Source organism: Phocoena sinus, chromosome 18 (assembly GCF_008692025.1).
Source record: "Phocoena sinus isolate mPhoSin1 chromosome 18, mPhoSin1.pri, whole genome shotgun sequence".
Classification (NCBI taxonomy): domain Eukaryota; kingdom Metazoa; phylum Chordata; class Mammalia; order Artiodactyla; family Phocoenidae; genus Phocoena; species Phocoena sinus.
Window position 1 is genome coordinate 3703145 of NC_045780.1, and position 21882 is coordinate 3725026.

Below are 21882 nucleotides of genomic sequence, written 5' to 3' on the forward strand. Positions count from 1 at the left end.
CTTTAAGTCATGTGTGTTTTCAATTGTGAAGGAAGACAAAATGGAAGAACATCTATGCTGAGCTGGAAATATATTTTTTCATAATAACGCCTAAAAGGCAAATTCTAATGAAGAATTCCGGGATGTTTCGTAACTTTCAGGAAATGAAGCCCCAGCCCCAGCTCCCTATGCCCCCCGCTAACAGCCAAGTCCATTGTAACTTCCATAGTCGGTGTTTTATTAAAATCGGAGACTGCAGTATAAATTTTAGCAACTAGGCTAAATAGGCATTAACAGGCCCTGGGATCCAGCCACACTTTGTAACGTCGTTCCTTTGGGAAAATAGAGTCTAAGTGCCCAATAACTAACTCACAAGTAGAGTTTTGAACCATGGTCCATTGGAGAATAAGGAGCTGTTTGTGATATTAACACCACACCTCCGATTGGCTTGCTCGAGAATTACACAGAAGGGACCTATATTCTGCCACACGTGTGTGGTGGGCCGAGCTAGTCTGGGTTTGATCAAAGATTATTGCTGAGTGGGCATTGAAAACGTAGGAATTAAAGACCAAAGTAGAGGCTGGAGACAAGGGTAGAGTTGGAAGGATGAATCTGGAGGGAGTTTAGTGGTAGGAAAGGTTTTCAGTCTCAAAGGCACAGGTGTGATTCTGAGCAGATGAAGTGCCGGGAGAACAGGCTGGTTCAGGTAAGGGGGAAGGTTAGGCCTCGAGGACATTGAAGGCAAAGAGTCCAGGATACATGGAATAAGAAGAATCAAGGACCGATCGTTTTTAAGGAAGATGTAACGTAAAAATATACCAGGAAGGCTGAATAGCCCACGAGAAGGTCAGACAAACAGATGCCTCGAAGACCAGTAAATAATCTCTTAAAGATATTACGGTGAAGGCTTAGCTTAGACACATCAGTTAATTTAGGGAGTCAGCACATTTATGGCGCGCCTGCTCTGCGCTCTCGTGGTCAGAGATTTTTGGCAAAAGGAGTTTCTGCCTTCATAGAATTTAAAATTTAGTATAATTCCAGCTAAACACAAAAACGAGCCACACCGGGCAAGGGTGTGATCCTGGTGAGGTCTACAATATGCCCATCAGGAGAATATTAGGTTTTGATTAGTTCATTCTTTTGTGTGTGCATTTGCCACCCTGATTGTATTGTAGGACTTATAGGGTAGATACCATAGAGCATAGTAGGAACTTCAGTAACTACGTCTTGGTTGGTTGACGGTAATAGGTTTGACTCACGTAACTGTTCATTTGAACCCATTTATTAATGTACTGTACTCTTTACCAGCGTGTGAGAACATGCCCGGTCAATGGAATATAAATGTGAAATCTCTTTTATCGGTGTTGCGTGATTTAGGAATGTTTGGTGTTCTCACTGCAGGTGGACAGCTTGGCCGCCATGTTTCTACAGGGTACAGTTCAGCACCGCCAAGGGGTCATTACCCCCATGGGCATCGCCTGCTCCTAGAGGCCTTGCCCTGACCACCTGCCACGCCCAACCCCGCCATGCATTCACAGCCTTGTCTCCCGTGTTGTGTATGCTGTCCCTGCAGTTACGATGTTAAAGTAGAAACCTTACTCCAGGCAGTAAACGTGACAGCTTGTTGCTTGCGCATTGACTGTACCCACATGGTCCTTTCATCTCTATATCCGCTCTGCCAAGAAGAGCTGCGTCGCCAGTGAGTTCCAGGAGTGACCTTTCGTCTTAGTCAGCTCGGGCTGCTGTAACAGAAGTACCATGGTCTGGGTGGCCTGAACACCGGGAATTCACTCCTCATGGTTGTGAAGGCTGAAAGCCCAGGATCAAGGTGCCGGCAGATCCAGGGCCTGATGAGGGTTCTCTTCCTGGTTTGTCTTCATGCTGTGTCTTCACGTGGCCGGAGGGGGAAACTAGGGTTGAGGGGTGGAGGGAGGAAAAGGGATCGCACAGCCAGTAACAAGACTGGTGCTGACACCGGGACAGCGCAAGCTTTACCGAACGGCCAAAGAATGGAGAAGCGGCCAACTGGGTTGAGAAGCTGACACATATACCAAATATATGGGAGGGTCAGAGTGAAAGGGAGGGATTCGGAAAGAGTAGCAGGAATATTCAGGGGTTATCCGGGAATAGGGATGTGTTTGGACCCGGAACTGATGTCATACTCCTTTTCAGTCGTGGTCGTTTGGGTTTTTCTGGTTGTTGTCATGGCAACTGTCAACTGTCCCGGCACTGGTGGGTGTGTCATTTAGCAGCTAACGAGTGTACAGTGAGGCTCAAAGTCCACTGGAAGTCAACTCTTCCACCATCTTGGGCCTAGATGTTTTGAACCAGTTCTTGTTTTTTTCTATGCCGCTTCCTCCTGGAACTTAGATAAGAGCTATTGGTTTCCACTCCCGGGAAGGGCAGGGGTATGATTCTGGGGCGACAGCCATGGTAACATCAGGGACATAGTTCTCTCAGCGTGTTTCTCCCATCATGTTCCCTTTGCTCAGGCTTCTTCTGGTGGCACCCCTCCGCATCTTGCCCGAGCCTCCCACAGTGATAGGTGGTCAACCACCAATACTTGGACCTCCCCCAGGAAGAAGAGCTGTCAGTGTCTGGTCTGTCCTCATGCAGACTCCAGAAATAATCCCAAGTAGAGAAAGTAACCTTCATGATATCACTCTCGGCGTAGCTCCACTGGTGCTGTGTCCCCATAAAGAAGAGCCGTAGGCAGGGTCTGCGCACCTCAGGGACTTGTGCCCTCAGCGTCTTCCTCGAAGGACCCTGGGCTGGTCTGAGCCTCTGCCACGGCGCCGGCTTGCTGTCCGTGGACCAGATCTGCAAACCGGCCTGATTGCTTTGGCGAGACGTTTCCCGGGAGGGTTTTCTGTCTGCTGTGCTTGGACCCCGGCAGGCACGCCTCCAGAGTTGCCCGGACCTGTCTGATTCCCCCGGTGACACCCACAGGCTGCCAAGCCGGGGTTTCCCTAAGTGGGTGGAATTTTCTTCTCTACCCAAACTCTAAAGGGCAGGCTGTTTGCACAGATAAAGTAAGCATAGATGTTTTGTTTGAGATTCGGGATTACGCAACTAACCAAGAGTAAGAAGTATAAAGTGTCCTTTATTTTTGGAAAAAGTCAATGTAACTTTTTCTCTTAGAGCATTATTTTATCAATTCCTCTATTATTGCATTGACAAAGCAGGCATTGTCACTTAGGGCATTTATTCACCGTCTGAAGTGGCAGAGATGTGTGTTTTCCCTGGTGTAGGAAGTTCTTCATGAATAAGTAGTAACAGGAAGAGGAATGGGTTTTATTGGATGCATATTATATGCCAAGTAGATAACTCCGAGCAGCTCACTTTTCATAAGAAAAGTGCTATGAGGTGAGTATTCGGAGTGAGTATCCTTAGCTCTGTTTTACACCCGAGAAAACTGCTGTTTAAAGAGGTCCTGTATTTTGCCCAAGGTCACAGAGGTAGTAAGTGGAGAGTTGGGACCAGACCCCAGGCCACCTAACTATAGCACCCCAATTGTGCTTTAGGTGCATCTTTTTAATATTGTCAAAGTCTCTTGTTCAAAGGGTAACTGAGCAGTAAGATAGTATATTCTGCTTCTCACTTTGTGATGGTAGCTGATCCTCAGTTTAACGAGGGCTGGAAGAATCCCTGTTCATTCCACATATTTCTTTTTTTTTTTTTTTTTTTGCGGTACGCGGGCCTCTCTCACTGCTGTGGCCTCTCCCGTTGCGGAGCACAGGCTCCGGACGCGCAGGCTCAGCGGCCATGGCTCACGGGCCCAGCCGCTCCGCGGCATGTGGGATCTTCCTGGACCGGGGCACGAACCCGTGTCCCCTGCATCGGCAGGCGGACTCTCAGCCACTGCGCCACCAGGGAAGCCCCCACATATTTCTTAATTGTAATTTATGTTACCAGATGCTAGATGTAAATATAACTTAATAGCCGAAGGACAGTTGTCCAGACGGAATAATTTCAGCTGACCTATGTGCTTCCCTGATTAACTTAAGCAGGCTTTTTATCATGAACCAAAAATTGTCTTTTATATATTATATTTGAACTAGATATCCTATTTGTAATCACAAATTCCGTTGGAAGATCAGAACGTCCTTGTTTTTAAATCTCAAAAGTGGTTCTATGCTTTAATTCCATCTGATCGTAGACATCCCACCAAAGCACTTATTTAGGTTGGTAGCAATGTTTTAAAACGTATTGGCAGTTTAATTTATTGGATATTTTTTGTAACATGAAAAAATTATCAGTTCGTTTCTTACTCTGATGATACGTGGAGAGAAATGGTTTAATCTGCAGATCTCAGCAGAGAATGGAAATTCATCTTTTGTGTTATTTTTATATCCTCTAATATCTTTTGGATGCTTTAAAGGTGACCTTGTGTGAACTGAGAGATGCTTGGCATTTAAGCTCCAGCAACGTTACCTTTTCCCAAAAAATGTATTTGTTTTTATGGAGTTTCCTGTTCTAGGGACACCAAGAATAATATGTATGTAGTGTAAAGGAGGGGAGAGAAAGACAGTCATCAGAACCTAAGCAATGAAAGTTCCAATGGAGAAGAATTTGGATACAGGGCAACCAGAGGAGGTTATTGTAAATATCAAATGTAAATATCACTATGTGATATTCCCTAGCAGTCCAGTGGTTAAGACTTGGCCTTCCAATGCAGGGGGTGCAGGTTCTTTGGGGAGCTGAGGTCCTGCATGCCTTGGGGCCAAAAAAAATCAAAACATAAAACAGAAGCAATATTGTAACAAATTCAATAAAGACTTTTAAAATTGTACACATCAAAAAAAAAGCTTAAAAAAAAATTTTTCACGATGGGGATGTTTTCACCCATAGCACAGACCTAGAGGGCAGGCCAGTGTCATTTTAATGTGTAAATAGGCCAAGTTGAGCTCTGTATGTTTTACATTAGAGTGGGCATGTTTTCATTTTAAGGAACGTACTTTGGATTTCTGGGCCTTTCTTTCTGCTTTTTAAAAGCTTCTGTTTTTGATTTATTAAAATGTGACATGTCCGCCCCCCCCCCCCCACCCCGCCCTTGTTTCAGGCCACGCGGGCAGCCATTACTCAGCACTGCGCTGACCTTGGGAGTCTTCTGGGCAAGGAGAACGACGCGGCCCTCATCATCGACGGGCATACCCTGAAGTATGCGCTGTCCTTCGAGGTCAGGAGAAGCTTCCTGGACTTGGCCCTCTCATGCAAAGCGGTCATATGCTGCAGGTAGGCTCACGGAGGCTGCCCGAGACTCATATTCTGACTTGTCTGAGTCCTGGGTTTACGTGAAAGAACCATTCATGGGAATAAGCTTTGGGGAAAAAACAAAAAGCAAAACAATAATACACATTCAACTGTCCACTCACAGATTGCGCGCAAGGCGGTTAGTGGTTTTTGCATTTTTGTTTTGTTTATTGACTTCTGAGCAGATCAGAGTGATCAAAGCCAGGGTCTCTGGTCATATTCACATAGGTAAAATGAAACACTCGGCCTCAAGCTCGTGGGATGTTAGAAGGGTCCCAAGGACTTGGTTCCTTGGTTCCGGACGGATGCTCTCAACTTCCAAGTCTTGTGGGATTTGGATGCCTCTTTCCTGACGGACAGTCGGTGCTTCTTTTCAGTCCACAAGGAGTTTTGGCTGCGGACCGTGCTGTGACAATTTTTGTTTTAAGATCTAACCAGATGCCCCTGCTGGCTTTTCTCGAAATCTGGGAAGGGTTTTTAGGGTGGGATTGTTAACAACCCATTGACTACTGGCTATACAAGGTCCAGTTTTGATAGAGATTTGAAAGTCAGGCAAATTATAGGCAGACCTGGGAGATACTATAGGTTTGTTTCTAGGCCACCACAATAAAGCGAATATTGCAATAACACAGGTCCGGGGAATTTTTTGGTTTCTCAGTGTGTGTATAAGTTATTTTTACGCTATACTGTAGTCTGTTAAGTGTGCAGTAACATTGTAAAAAAATGTACAAGTCAGAAATACCTTATTGCTAAAAATACGCTAACCATCACCTGAGCCTTGAGCGGCGTTCGTTTTTGCTGTCCAGGGTTTGAAATATTTTAAGAATTACCAAAAAGTGACACAGAGTCACAGAGATACAAAGTGAACAGATGCTGTTGGAAAAAAGAGCACCAGGAGATTTGCTCAGCTCAGGGTTGCCACAAGCTTTCAGTTTGTAAAAAAACACAGTATCTGGTGAAGTGCAATAAGGCAAAGCACGATAGAAAGAGAATAAACTAAAAAGACGAGTGGCACCACCCCAGTTTTGCAGCAAACAACTTGAAAGGTGAGAGGGGAGCTTCCCATCTCTGAAAGCACTGTGTCCAGGCAGCGCCTGGTATGTGGTGGTTAAATGCTCAATGCATATTGCTGGATTAATCATTTCATTGTTGCCTGTTCTTGTATTTTACGGTTATACGCTTTTCATACATTGTTTCCTTTGATACTTTCTCAGAAGCCTGTTATCAAGATGCTTTGAACTTCCTTGCTGTTTTAGTCTCTGAGGAACGCCTCCTGTGGGTCTGAGCCTGGTGCAGTTAGAATAACCGTTGTCACATTGACAAGTGGCCTTGCCATTTCTGCCTTACCCGAAGGCCCTGGTGGTGCCACGCCTCTCTGCCCAGACCACAGGACCCTGCCCGCTGGGGATGCCCAGCCAGTCTGAGGGCCCCACTGCCCTGCCAGCAGGAAGGTCTTCTCTCCCAGGTCTCCCCAGCCCTGCCCCCTCCCCCTACTGGTTTCTGTACGAGACCAAAGAATCTGTTCTCACTGTCTCCACGAGTACACCTCCCCGCAGAGCCCTGACCGTCTGTCTTCACATAATGATATTCCCTGTCTTTTTTTTTGGCTGTCCTGATCCCTTTTCTTAATTCGGAACCTGCCACCGAAGGCCAGGGAACGCTGGAGGCTGGTGGAGCCTCCGTGCTGGAGAGAAATGTTGCTTTTGTGCCTGTGGCTGTAGGACATCTGAGGACCATGGGGGCGAGGAACAGATTCAAATGTGCTTGAAACAATGGATGAGAAGCCCATTTTGCCTGGAAGTCGGGACGCTCAGTACAGCTCTGAGGGACCTGAGACAGTGAGGGATGATCAGAGCATCTGGAAATGAAAGACCGTGCTTCCTGGTTTTATGGTGGTCCCCTCCCTTTTTAATTTATTTTTATTTTTTGTTTTGTTTTTGTTTTTGTTTTTTTTTTTTGCGGTACTCGGGCCTCTCACTGCTGTGGCCTCCCCCGCCGCGGAGCACAGCCTCCGGACGCGCGGGCTCGGCGGCCATGGCTCACGGGCCCAGCCGCTCCGCGGCATGTGGGATCTTCCCGGACCGGGGCACGAACCCGTGTCCCCTGGATCGGCAGGCGGACTGTCAACCGCTGCGCCACCAGGAAAGCCCTGTTGATACTTTTTGACTATTATGAGTAATGCTGCTATGAAGATTCATGTACAAGGTTTTGTATGGATTTATGTGTTTATTTCTCTTGGGTACACACCCAGGAGGGAAAGTGCTGGGTCAGGAAGTAACTGTATATTTAACCTTTGGAGGAACCGTCTGACTGGCTTCCAAAGTGACTGCCCCGTTTTATATTCTCACTAGCAGTGTGTGAAGGTTCCAGTTTCTCCACATGTAGGCTAACGCTTGTTATTATCCATCTTTTGATTGGGTATCCTAGTAGGTGTGAGGCGATTCCTCATTGTGGGTTTTTTAAAATTTTTTTACTATTTATTTGGTTGCGCTGGGTCTTAGTTGCGGCAGGCGGGCTCTGTAGTTGCAGCTCACCAGCTCCTTGGCTGCAGCATGCATGTGGGATCTAGTTCCCTGAACAGGGATCGAACCCGGGCCCCCTGCATTGGGACTGTGGAGTCTTATCCACTGCACCACCAGAGAAGTCTGTCATTGTGGTTTTGATAGGCACTTCCCTGATGGTTGATGATGCTAAGAATCTTTTCATATGCTTATTGGCCATTTATATATCTTGTTTGGAGAAATGTCTGTTCAAGTCCTTTGCACATTTTTTTAATGGGATTATTTGTCTCTTGTATTATTGAGTTGTAAGAGTTCTTTATGTATTCTGGATAAACTATTTATCAGATATATAATTTACAAATATTTTTTCTCCTTCTGTAGGCTGTCTTTTCATTTTCTCAGTGGTACTGTTTGTGGCACAAAAGATGTTAATTTTCATGAAGCGTTTTTTTCTTCTGTCCCTTGTGTTTTGGTGTCGTTATCTAACAAGCCCACTTTTCTGAGCAGTTGGCACTGCGCTTTCTTTCCTGGATTCCACTGGGGAGGTTTAGATGAGGGACATACACAGGGCAAGAAGGCTAGAAAGAATGATGGGGAAGGACTTTCGCACAATTTCCCCCTTTGGGTCTACGTTGTTAAGTGGCTGGGTAGGCGGCACCTGATGTCTACGAAGTGTCACCACCCGAGGTGATCACTGTCTCACGTAGAGCCTGAGGTCACGGTGAGAAAGTCAACGGTCCCCCGCAGTTGCCGCATTAGGGAGCCATCACCGCGCTGTGGGGGTGAGCAGAGACACACCACACCAGAAACAGCAAGAGATGCGGAAAATCTGGTAAACTGTAAATCATAGCACACGTGCTCTAACTTCATGGTTTTTCAGAGGGAAATCAGAACGAGTCCATTTGGATTCTCAGGGGAGAGCCAGGAATGCCTTCCAGGCTCTACGGGAGTACGCGCTCTGCTTGCCAGGTGCTTGATACCAAAGAAAAACATCTTTTTCCCCTTCTGACTGTGACTGCGCTCAGAGGGCTTCGTGTGTCACATCACGCTGTACCCCTAACGGCTCCACAGGAAGGCGTTCAAACTGGAATTGGCACTGAAAGAGGAAATTTCAAATTAAATACGGTTACTGTCTACAAAATAGAAACACTAATTGAGAAAAGGAATCCAGGATAGTGCACTATTTTACCTTCAGGAGACGTTTCTTGGCTGCTCTCATACTTCAGATTAAGGAAAAGAAAAAAAAAAACCCACAGACTTTTTTTTTTTAAGCACTCACTTTTCAGATATGCTTTCTATTCATTGAGAATTTAAACTTAAGTGAAATTTACTATGTGACTTCAAATATAAGGTCCACCTTTTCACACTTTTCATCTTTAAAATGCAATAGTTATAAAAGTTACCCTTTTCTCCAATAACAAAGTAGTTTTTTGTTTTTTTTTTTTTCAGAAAATAAGTTTTCAGTGAAATCGTGAGGCACTGTCTCCCAGCTGTATTGATTCAGAGACTGGCAAAGGTTGTGTGAAAATGGATACTTTTAAACTAAAACAGTGCTTCAGGCAGCAGAAAGAGGGGAAGTAGAAGAATTTGTTAAAGATTTTGCTGAGATTGGAATCACACTCTTTTGCTAATTACACATTGCCATTCCCGAGTATTTTACATGTGGTTAAAATCCTCAAAAAGTCATCATCTGGTCAGCGGAACAGTTACCGGTCAATGTGGACGGCAGTTTACTGTTGTCTGGCAGGGGTGTTATTTGTTGAGGTGTAAACTGCTTCGTCCAGTAAGATCTTTATTTTAGGCTTGATATTTGCCGTTCCTGGGCATCGTAGGAGAACAGAGACAAGACTGGTCTTTGCCTTAAGTGCGAATGATGAATGTGTGTCTGTAGCCCTTGCCTCTCGTGCACGCCCCTCCTCCTTGAAATCAGACCTCCTCCAGGAAGACCTCCATCTTGCCATATGCACAGCCTCTCAATTCCTTTCTGGATTCGTCCTCAGCCTCTGATATCCAGGGCTCCCCTTGGATTCTGTTTCCGTGACACCCCCTCTTCTCCCTAGTTATGTGTCCCCCCGCCATGGGCTCTTTCACAGCACCTTTGAAATGCTGTACTTCCAGGGTTTGCCCTTGGCCCTGTTGTATTCCCACCCCGCGTCTTTCTCTGGCACGTGTCCTCTGGCCATCTACCTTCTCCATTAGTGATCCTCAGCACTAGCTTCCCACTGAATCATCTGGAGAACTTAAAACATGCTCTCCTCAAAAAGTTAAACCTAGAATTACCACATGACCCGGCCATTTCCCTCCTGGATAAATACCCAAAAGAATGAAAACAGGTAATCAAGCAAATACTTGTATGTGCGCGTTCGTGACAGCACGAGTCATAATGGCCAAAAGGTGGACACAACCCAAGTGTCGATCGATGGATGAATGGGCAAGCAGAATGTGGTCTGTCCATACAGTGGACTCTTTTTCAGCCGTAAGAAGGAATGAAGCACTGATACATGCTACAGCATGGATATACCTCGAAAACATAGGTAGGGAAAGAAGCCGGTCACAAAAGACCACGTATTATAGGATTCCATTCCTATGACATATTCGGAATAAGCACATCCATCCAGAGGGAACGCAGGTTAGTGGTTTTCAGGGGCTGGGGGAGGAGGAATTGGGAGTGACGTTTTAGTGGGTACGAGGTCTCCTTTTGGGGATGATAGTGTTCTGGAACTCGATAGGGATGATGGTTGCACAGCGTTTTGTACATGTACTGAATGCTACTGAATTGTTACACTTTAAGTGGTTAATTTTATGTTAACTTTACCTTAAAGATATAGGCAAATGAACAAAAGAACTCATCCCTTGAATTGAAATGTTTGTTGAATGAAAAAAATGAAATGTTGGATGGAAGTTTTATTTATTTGCACAAAATTTTTGTTGAGAGACAACAAACAAAGAAGGTCGTGATCCCCAGATGGTACCCCAGAACAATTAAAGCAGAAGTCTAGGAAGTCTACGAACTTCCAGGTGGCTCTGATGTGTAGTCAGGGTTGAGAGTAGATGACCTTCCCGGTCTGCGTGTCCAGCGTGGCCTCTTCCTTGAGCTCCAGATCTGTAGGTCCATCTGCACCTGGGATTTTTCACACTGACGTTCTCGGGCACCTTTAGTTGAAATGTGACTGAGCGGGTCACCATCCTCTCTGGTCCCCGCACTGCCTCATCCCTGCTGGTCTCCCCACTGGTCCTCCCAGTTTACTGTCTCAGTGATACAGTACAGTGGTACTCCTCTCCGTTGCCAGGGTCTTCCCATAGCGGAACAGGCAGGATGTTATATCCAAGGGACTTTTAGAGAGACTAAACCGTATAAACAAATTACGATGTCGGGGTCTGAAACTGCAGTCTCGCGATTTGTTGATCTTTGATAAGGGTTGTCTTGGTCTTTATAAATGAGGAAATAAGAGCCTGAGACAAGTCACGTCATCTCGCCCCCGGGTTCAGCAAGTGATAGAGGCGTTAGCCGCGCTTCCTGGATCTGAATGAGATCAGGGCCTCTGCTCTTGAGTCATGTAATTGTCTCTGCCAGCAGAGCCATGGTCCCATGTTTATTACTGTCAAGACTCAGTTTCAGATGAAAGGTTTGGCTTTTAACACATTTTTCAAAAAGTAGAATTTGTTTACACCGATTTAGCGTAAAGTCTTGTGGGATTTATCATTCTCCGGGGGATAACAGTCATGTAGAAAATGGGTAAACCGTTTTCAGTGTGTTGAAGGAGTCCTCTGTTCTCTCTTCCTTGTTTTCCTTTACTTAAAACGACCGTCTTTCTTGTTTTCTCATTTTTCCTTTTTCTGTGCAGCTCTTTATTTCTGTCAAAATGGGGATCAATTTCGTAGGCACAGATGGGAGCTGGGGGGACACCTCGACCTCTTGAGAACATTGAGAAGTTTAAAAGGTTTGTATTGTCAGGAAAAGAGTCATGAAAGAGTCATCAGGGTTCCCCTTGTGAGGGAGCTGATAGATGGCCTCACTGCAGCCCCCTGCAAACGCAGGGGATGCTTAGGGCCCCAGTGCCGCCACCCGGGCAGACGTGATTTATGGCTTTGAGTCTCTGGGCAGGAGATGGAGTGGAAGGAAGACATCACAGCAGAGATTTCCCCCTGATTGTGCAAATTAGGGACCTCAGAAGACATCGTTTATTTTCTCCAATGTGTTTAGACTTCTGTCTTTCGGGATCGATTTGAAGATAAACATGTATGTACTTACTCTGATACCACAGGAGTAAAGACACTCCAGAGGAGAGGGCTGAGGGGGTACAACCAATGTTTCCAGAAACTTTCGGGGCTGATTTTGCTAATTGTAGAGTGATTTATGTTTCTTGTAGAGAAAAGTTAGAAAGGGCAGATAAATAAGAAGAAAGAACACAGCATTCACGGTCCCGTAGACTAGAGATCATTACTGTTAGCAATTGGTATTTAAATGTAGATCTTTTTCAGTTAAAATGCTTTTTCTTGAAAGAGCGTTAGCCAGTTCGCAATATGTAAAGTGAAAAGATGCTAGACAGTTTCTACGGCAAATAGTAACATAAAATGTGTTTTAAAAAAGCTTTGTAGTGTTCTGTTATGAAAACACAATGGTTGGTTTAATTTATTCCTAGTTGTTGAATATTCAGGTTAAGAGGGTTTTCTTCCACTATTTTAAATATCACTATGAATAAGATTTTTGTAGCTCAGTCTTTGCGAGGACACTTGATGATTTCCGTACAATAAAAATGCATTTCAAGAGTAAGCAACATAGGGACTTCCCTGGTGGTGCAGTTGTTAAGAATCCACCTGCCAGTGCAGGGGACACGGGTTCGATCCCTGATCCGAGAAGATCCCACATGCCGCGGAGCAACTAAGCCCGTGCGCCACAGCTACTGAGCTTGCGCTCTATGGCCCGCGAGCCACAGCTGCTGAGCCCACATGCATAGAGCCCGTGCTCTGCAACAGGAGAAGCCACCGCAATGAGAAGCCCGCGCACCGCAACGAAGAGTAGCCCCTGCTTGCTGCAACTAGAGAAAGCCCGCGCGCAGCAGCGAAGACCCAACGCAGCCAATAATATAAATAATAAAATAAATAAATTAATTTAAATTAATTAAATAAATTAATTTAGAAAAAAAGTAAGCAGCACAGAAATTTGCAAAAGTATCTGTGCCCATTCCCTAGGAAAGCGAAGGGATGTGTCTTAGGTAGTCAGTAGCTCACTCCCTGCCTGGTTGGGAGACACGTGCTGTCCTCTGTGTAGTCAGCAGAGCTGGGCTTCGTTAGTCTCACTTGGAAAAGGGAGCAGATGAAAGATTATTTTGTGGCAGGACACATATGAGCAGACTCTAGAAAGAAACTGATGCTGCGTTTTTACACGCTGACAGTCTGTCGTTCCCACGACTGGCTCGGTCTTATACCCATTTTGCGGACTCTCTGAAGCCTCTGACGCGCTTATCCAAACCCTGTGCATCTGTCCTCCCTGGGGACTGCTCCTGTGGAAAGGAATTGCCTCTTCCCGCTTGGTCTCCACTCCAGCTGGAGGTGTGATGGACGCTAAGACATCTCAGGATGCTGTGCATTTGTTGTGTGGTATCTTTCAGCCTGTGAACCATCCCCAAGAATCGTATCAAAACAGAGTTCAGACACACTAATTAAAATTGTACCACCAATCATGTTTTGATTGGCCTCTATGTTGGTGGGGATCCAGTCATCCAGTTGTAAAAATAAAACTTTTCTTTGGTTTCTTTCATGGTGTGATTTCTCAGTATCCTACATGTTTAGTTAAAAGTCAGTTCCCTCCTTGGATCTTTTATTCCAGAGAGCGTTATTAACTTGTCGAGGTTGTAAGCCTATCCTTGGGTTGTTTGTATTATGGCTTAGTGTATGTTTGCCCATTTGTTGATTAAATGCAATTAAGGGAGAATTCATTTTTCAGACAGGTTTTGGGGGGGCGAGCTCTAAAATGAATGCTATTGTTTGAATGATTGCAACAATTTATGTGGTCCTAACTGGCCTTCTTGTTAGTCTGCAAAGATGAGTGCTCAGATGTAACAGGTCTTGGGCAGCATGTTGAATGAAAACAATTTCCAGAAGCCCAATGTTTAAGAAATGTTTTTCCACCCACAGGTTTTACTAGTATTTCTCTGGAATGAAAATTAGGCGGATGAAGATTTTGTAGTGTTGAAAAAAATCGCTTGCGTTCGCCATTGTGGAGACTGGCATATTTAGAGATTTCGGAGTATTAATCCAGAGTAGAAAAAGGAATCCCTTTCTAAACATTTCTAGCATAGAAAAAAATTCTTATTAAACTTTTGTAAAGCAAAGATAATTTCGGTGATGACTCATGTTTAGAAGTTCAGGACTGTTTTCATCTTAAATAACTATTTCAGGAAGTAATTTATGCTTATTCTGCGAGACCAACTTTAGACTTTTAGGGATTTCTATTATGTTTGATTCTCTCCTCCAGGTAAAAGTTACATGTTATCACTATTTATTTTATTTTTTTAAAAGATCTTTGTTGGAGTATAAGTGCTTCACAATACTGTGTTAGTTTCTGTTGTACATCAAAGTGAATCAGCCATATGCAGACATATGTCCCGATATCCCCTCCCTCTTGAGCCTCCCTCCCACCCTCCCTATCCCACCCTCCCTATCCCACCCTTCCTATCCCACCCTTCCTATCCCACCCCTCTAGGTCATCGCAAAGCACCAAGCTGATCTCCCTGTGCTCTGCTGCTGCTTCCCACTAGCTATCTGTTTTACATTTGGTAGTGTATATATGTCGATGCTACTCTCACTTCGCCCCAGCTTCCCCCTCCCAGCCCGTGTCATCAAGTCCATTCTCTATGTCTACGTCTTTATTCCTGCCCTGCCACTAGGTTCGTCAGTACCTTCTTTTTTTTTTTTTAAGATTCCATATATATGCATTAGCATACAGTATTTGTTTTTCTCTTTCTGACTTACTTCACTCTGTATGACAGACTCTAGGTCCATCCACCTCACTACAAATAACTCAATTTCGTTTCCTTTTATGGCTGAGTAATATTCCATTGTATATATGTGCCACATCTTTTTTATCCATTCATCTGTTGATGGACACTTAGGTTGCTTCGATGTCCTGGCTATTGTAAATACAGCTGCAGTGAACATTGTGGTACAGGACTCTTTTTGAATTATGATTTTCTCAGAGTATACGCCCAGCAGTGGGATTGCTGGGTCGTATGGTAGTTCTATTTTTCATTTTTTAAGGAACCTCCATACTGTTCTCCACAGTGGTTGTATCAATTTACATTCCCACCAACACTGCAGGAGATTCCCTTTTCACCACACCCTTTCCAGCATTTATTGTTTCTAGATTTTTTGATAATGGCTATTCTGACCGGCATGAGGTGATACCTCATTGTAGTTTTGATTTGCATTTCTCTAATAATTAGAGATGTTGAGCATCTTTTCATGTGCCTCTTGGCCATTCTATGTCTTCCTTGGTAAAATGTCTATTTAGGTCTTCTGCTTACTTTTTAACTGGATTGTTTTTCTTTTGATATTGAGCTCCATGAGCTGTTTGTATATTTTGGAGATTAATCCTTTGTCTGTTGTCTCATTTGCAAATACTTTCTCCCATTCTGAGGGTTGTCTTTTTGTCTTGTGTGTGGTTTCCTTTCTGTGCAAAAGCTTTGAAGTTTAATTACGTTCCATTTGTTTAATTTTGTTTTTATTTCCATTACTCTAGGAGGTGGGTCAAAAAAGATCTTGCTGTGGTTTATGTCAAAGAGTGTTTTTCCTCTGTTTTCCTCTAAGAGTTTAATAGTGTCTGGCCTTAGATTTGGGTCTTTAATCCATTTGGAGTTTATTTTTGTGTATAGTGTTAGGGAGTGCTCTAATTTCATTCTTTTACATGTAGCTGTCCAGTTTTCCCAGCACCACTTATTGAAGAGGCTGTCTTTTCTCTATTGTACGTTCTTGCCTCCTTTGTTGTAAATTAGGTGCCCATATGTGCATGGGTTTATCTCTGGGCTTTCTATCCTGTACCATTGATCTGTATTTCTGTTTTTGTGCCAGTACCATACTGTCTTGATTACTGTAGCTTTGTGGTATAGTTTGAAGTCAGGGAGCCTGATTCCTCCAACTCCACTTTTCTTTCTCAAGATTGCTTTGGCTAGTCGGGGTCTTTTGTGTTTCCATACGAATTGTAAAATTTTTTGTTCTAATCTGTGAAGCATGCCACTGGTAGTTTGATAGCGATTGCAATGAATCTGTAGATTGCTTTGGGTAGTATAGTCATTTTCACAATACTGATTTTTCCAATCCAAGAACATGGAATATTTCTCCATCAGTTTATGTCATCTTTGATTTCTTCCATCAGTGTTTTATAGTTTTCTGAGTACAAGTCTTTCACCTCCTTAGGCAGGTTTATTCCTAGGTATTTTATGCTTTTTGTTGCGATGGTAACGGGGATTGTTTCCTTAGTTTCTCTTTCTGATTTTTCGTTGTTGGTGTATAGGAATGTCAGAGATTTCTGTGCATTAACTTTTTATCCTGCAACCTTACCAGATTCATTGATCAGTTCTAGTAGTTTTCTGGTGGCATCTTTAGGATTTTCTGTGTATAGTATCATGTCATCTGCAAACAGTGACAGTTTTACTTCTTCTTTTCCAGTTTGTATTCCTTTTATTTCTTTTCTTTCTCTGATTGCTGTGGTTAGGACTTCCAAAACTATGTTGAATAAGAGTGGTGAGAGTGGAGATCCTTGTCTTGTTCCTGATCTTAGTGGAAATGCTTTCAGTTTTTCACCATTGAGTTTGATGCTTGCTGTGGGTTTGTCATATATGGCCTTTATTATGTTGAGGTAGGTTCCCTCTATGCCCATTTTCTGGAGAGTTTTTAATCATAAATTGCTGTTGAATTTTGTCAAAAGCCATTTCTACATCTATTGATATGATCATATGGTTTTTACTCCTTAATTTGTTAATGTGGTGTATCACATTGATTGATTTGCATATATCGAAGAATCCTTGCATCCCTGAGATAGATCCCACTTGATCATGGTGTATGATCCTTTCAGTGTGTTGTTGGATTCTGTTGGCTAGTATTTTGTTCAGGAGTTTTGCACCTATGTTCATCAGTGATACTGGTCTGTAATTTTCTTTTTTTGTGATATCTTTTTCTGGTTTTGGTATCAGTGTGATGGTGGTTTCGTAGGATGAATTTGGGAGTGTTTCTCCCTCTGCAATTTTTTGGAAGAGTTTGAGAAGAAGGATTGGTGTTAGCTCTTCTGTAAATGTTTGATAGAATTCGCCTGTGAAGCCACCTGGTCCTGGACTTTTGTTTGTTGGAAGATTTTTAATTATGGTTTCAATTTCATTACTTGTGATAGTATCGTCCATTTGTATTTTCTAATTCTTCCTGGTTCAGTCTTGGAAAATTATACCTTTCCAAGAATTTGTCCATTTCTTCATGGTTGTCCATTTTATTGGCATATAGTTGTTTGTAGTAGTCTCTTATAATCCTTTGTATTTCTTCAGTGTCAGTTGTGATTTCTCCTTTTTCATTTCTAATTTTATTGATTTGCATCCTCTCCTTTTTTTTCTTGATGAGTCTGGCTAAGGGTTTATCGATTTCGTTTATCTTCTCAAAGAACCAGCTTTTAGTTTTATTGAACTTTGTTTTCTTCATTTCTATTTCATTTATTTCTGCTCTGATCTTTATGATTTCTTCTACTGACTTTGGATTTTCTTTGCTCTTCTTTCTCTAGTTGTTTTAAGTCTATAGGGTTAGATTGTTTATTTGAGATTTTCTTGTTTCTTGAGGTGAGATTGAATTGCTCTTAACTTCCCTCTTAGAACTGCTTTTGCTGCATCCCATAGGTTTTGGGTCATCATGTTTTCGTTGTCATTTGTTTTTATGTATTTTCTAATTTCTTCTTTGATTTCTTCAGTGATCTCTTGGTTATTTAGTAGCATACTGTTTAGACTCCATGTATTTGTGTTTTTTTACAGTTTTTTTTTCCTGTAATTGCTTTCCAATCTCATAGCATTGTGGTCAGAAAAGATGCTTGATATGATTGCAATTTTCCGAGGCTTGATTTGTGACCCAAGATGTGATCCTGGAGAATGTTCCACGAGCACTTGAGAAGACAGTGTATTCTGCCACTTTTGGGTGGAATGTTCTATAAATATCAATTAACTCTATCTGGTCTGTTGTGTTATTTAAAGCTTGTATTTCCTTATTTATTTTCTCCTTGGGTTATCTGTCCATTGGTGTAAGTGGGGTGTTAAAGTCCCCTACTATTATTGTGTTACTGTTGATTTTTCCTTTCATGGTTGTTAGCATTTGCCTTATGTATTGAGGTGCTCCTTTGTTGGGTGCATAAACGTTTATAATCATTATATCTTCTTCTTGGTTTGATCCTTTGATCATTATGTAGTGTCCCTCCTTATCTCTTGTAACAGCCTTTACTTTAAAATCTGTTTTATCTGATGTGAGTATTGCTGCTTCAGCTGTCTTTTGATTTCCATGTGCATGGAATACCTTTTTCCATCCGTTCACCTTCAGTCTGTATGTGTCCCTAGGTCTGAAATGGGTCTCTTGTAGACGGCGTATATATGGGTCTTGTTTTTGTATCCATTCAGCCAGTCTGTGTCTTTTGGTTGGGGCATTTAATCCATTTACATTCAAGCTTATTATTAATATGTATGTTCCTATTACCATTTTCTTAACTGCTTTGGGTTTGTTTTTGTGGGTCTTTTTCTTCTCTTGTGTTTCCTGCCTAGAGAAGTTTCTTTAGCATTTGTTGTAAAGCTGGTTTGGTGGTGCTGAATTCTTCTAGCTTTTGCTTGTCTGAAAAGCTTTTGATTTCTCCAGCGAATCTGAATGAGATCCTTGCTGGGTAGAATAATTTTGGCTGTAGGTGTTTCTCTTTCATCACTTTAAGTATATCCTGCCACTGCCTTCTGGGCTGCAGAGGTTCTGCTGAAAAATCAGCTGATAACCTTATGGGGATTCCTTTGCATGTTATATTTTGTTTTTCCCTTGCTGCTTTTAATATTTTTCCTTTGAATTTAATTTTTGTTAGTTTGATTAATATGTGTCTTGGTGTTTTTTTCTTAGGGTTTATCCTTTATGGAATTCTCTGTGCTTCCTGGACTTGGGTGTCTGTTTCCTTTCCCATCCATGTTAGGGAATTTTGGACCATAATCTCTTCAAATATTTTCTCAGACCCTTTCTTTTTCTCCTCTTCTTCTGGGACCCCTATAATTTGAATGTTGGTGTGTTTAGTGTTGTCCCAGAGGTCTCTGAGATTGTCTTCAATTCTTTTCATTCCTTTTTCTTTATTCTGCTCCTCGGCAGTTATTTCCACCATTTTGTCTTCCAGGTCACTTATTTCTTCTTCTGTCTCCGTTATTCTGTTGTTGATTCTTCTAATGTATTTTTCATTTCAGTTATTGTGTTGTTCATCTCTGTTTGTTTGTTCTTTAGTTCTTCTAGATCTTTGTTAAACATTTCTTGTATTTTCTCAGTCTGTGCCTCCATTCTATTTCCAAGATTATGGATCATCTTTACTATCATTACTCTGAATTCTTTTTCAGGTAGATTGCCTATTTCCTCTTCATTTATTTGGTCTTGTAGGTTTTTACCCTGCTCATGCATCTGTGACATATTTTTTGCTGTCTGTTTTTTTTTTTTTGTTTTGTTTTGTTTTTTTTATTAATGAGTGGGATTGTGTTCCTATCTTACTGGTTGTTTGGCCTGAGGCTTCCAACACTGGAGTTTGTAGGCTATTGGGTAGAGCTGGGTCTTGGTGCTGATATGAGGAATTCCATGAGACCTCACTCTGATGAATATTCCCTGGGGTCTGAGGTTCTCTGTCAGTCCAGTGATTCGGACACGGAGCTCCCACTGAAGGAGCTTTGGCCTGACCCCTGGTGGTTCACTTGGGGGTTCCTCCTGTCTCCTTGGGTGTCAGGGTCCACCACCAGTGGCCGGCAGGTGCCCTAGTTGTGGGGAGACACTAACTCGGTGTCTTCCCACACCACCATCTTGACTCCACCCTCATCACTATTTATATATAACTCCTTTGGGTGAGAAACAGAAAAATAAATTAACCCGTCTACTTGGTTGCTTGTGTCGTGAGCTAGCAAGATGGTTTGGTAGGGAGATATATATAGTACATGTGATAGAATGTGGGCAAATATTTTAGTATAGGTTGAGAATGCAGGAAAATCCTCTTTAAGTAACCCACATTAAAAGGTAGTACTTACAGTATGATAACTTGACAGAAATATCTCTTGAGGGGCATTTACTAATAGGGTTTGAACTATAACAATATGCTGTGAAATTAGAAACGTGTCTCTTAGAAAAACATTTTTATTGGTTATGAAATTGGCGTGATCACATCACTTTTCTTCTATAATAGAACTATCCATGTGAACAGTTCTGAAAAGTGCTTTACATGGCGGGGATTCCCTTTGGTTGGTGCCCTTCACACTAGTGTGTCCACACAGAAGCTCAGGTAGAAAATGGGCAGCATGAGGAATGAGGCCCTTTTCTCTTTCAGCCCTAGTCTAAGAATTATGGCGATAGAATCCCATGATCTCCATCCCTCTGCTCTGCTGCTTCCGACACACTGGGACCCACAGGAGATGCCAGAGGCGCTCAGAGACACGTAACGTGTCACGTTTTTTCCCGTGTTTCTTCCTCCCCTGCGTTTTCATGAATGGTTAATTTGTCGGTGCCTGTTATTTTTGATAATACCGCTTGCCAAACGAAACAAGGTGTTGTTAGGTCCAACTGTGGTCCAGGATTCTGAAAGAGAAGCTCATAATATTTGGCATCTTTCCTACTAGAAGAACAAACTAGGGGAGGAAAAGTCAAGAACAGAGCTCAGTTAAACATGTGCAGTATGTCGTGAATGTTTGTCTCCTCGTTTCTCCCTGTGGTAGGGTTTGTACTTAAAGTGCTTTTTTCTTTTTCCCGTGCAGTCGTTCCGAACGTGTTTCATTACTGCAAGAAAGTGTCATGTTAACTTTCACTAGGAAAAACATTCCACTTCTTCTGACAGCATCGACATCTTTCTGCTTGAGAATATGCAAAGCAACTCTTAACCTTAATTGGTCCCAAAGAAAATTATGTTTTCCCTTTCCCTGTCTATACATCTGACACTTGCCCTCATTTATCACCTCCTGAATTATCGATGCCTTGCCTTTCCTGATTTGACAGCCAGGATTCCTCTTATGACTTTTAAAATCGTAAGGACTACTCCACCCTGAAGCTTTACTGTCCTCCAGTTTGAATAGGAAGGTCCAGCATTGCAGTTGCAACTACCCGCGGACTGCAGGCGTATCTGTTTCTGATTGTTCTTTCCAGCTTTATTGAGGTCTAATTGGTATACCAAAAACAGCACATAATTCACATATACAGTTTGGTGAGTCAAGATGCATATATCCACTCTTTCTACCGTCACCATAATCTGGGTGATTAACATATCCACCACCTCCCAGAGTTTCCTTGTGTCCCACTGTTATTTTTTTTTTTTTTTTTTTTTTTTTTTTTTTTTTGTGGTACACGGGCCTCTCACCGTTGTGGCCTCTCCCGCTGCGGAGCACAGGCTCCGGACGCGCAGGCTCAGCGGCCATGGCTCACGGGCCCAGCCGTTCCGCGGCATGTGGGATCCTCCCGGACGGGGTCACAAACCCGCGTCCCCTGCATCGGCAGGCGGACTCTCAACCACTGCGCCACCAGGGAAGCCCCCACTGGTGTTTTTTTGTTTGTTTTTGTTTGGTTTGGTTTGATGTAGCAAGACTGCTTAGCGTGAGATGGACCCTGTTGACAAATTGTCAAGTGCACAGGACCTCGTCGTGAACTACAGGCACTGTCTCTGGAACTTAATCCTTGTGTATAAATGTAAATTTGTACCCATTGGACAAAGCTCCCCTGCCCCCCCACACCCCTCCCCTGGTCACCGCCATTCTGTTGTCTATTTCTATACCTTTCACTGTTTCAGACGCCTCATGTGAGAGCAATTGTGCAGTGTTTGCCCTTCTGAGACTGACTTGTTTCACCAGCCAGATGTCTTCTGGGTCCATCCTCCCATCACAAGGGTAGGACGACTTCTCTCCTTTGAGCCCCTGTGATTCCATTT

At 43.1% G+C, this 21882-nt stretch overlaps 1 protein-coding gene across 1 annotated transcript in view; it reads left to right on the forward strand.

The window, feature by feature from the left end:
- ATP8A2 (ATPase phospholipid transporting 8A2) overlaps nt 1-21882 on the forward strand; it is a 444189-nt gene that overhangs the window by 156176 nt on the left and 266131 nt on the right. Inside the window, exon 24 of the mRNA XM_032611707.1 lies at nt 5042-5214. Within this exon, the coding sequence (XP_032467598.1) occupies nt 5042-5214 (173 nt within the window). The remainder of the gene's footprint in view (nt 1-5041; nt 5215-21882) is intronic.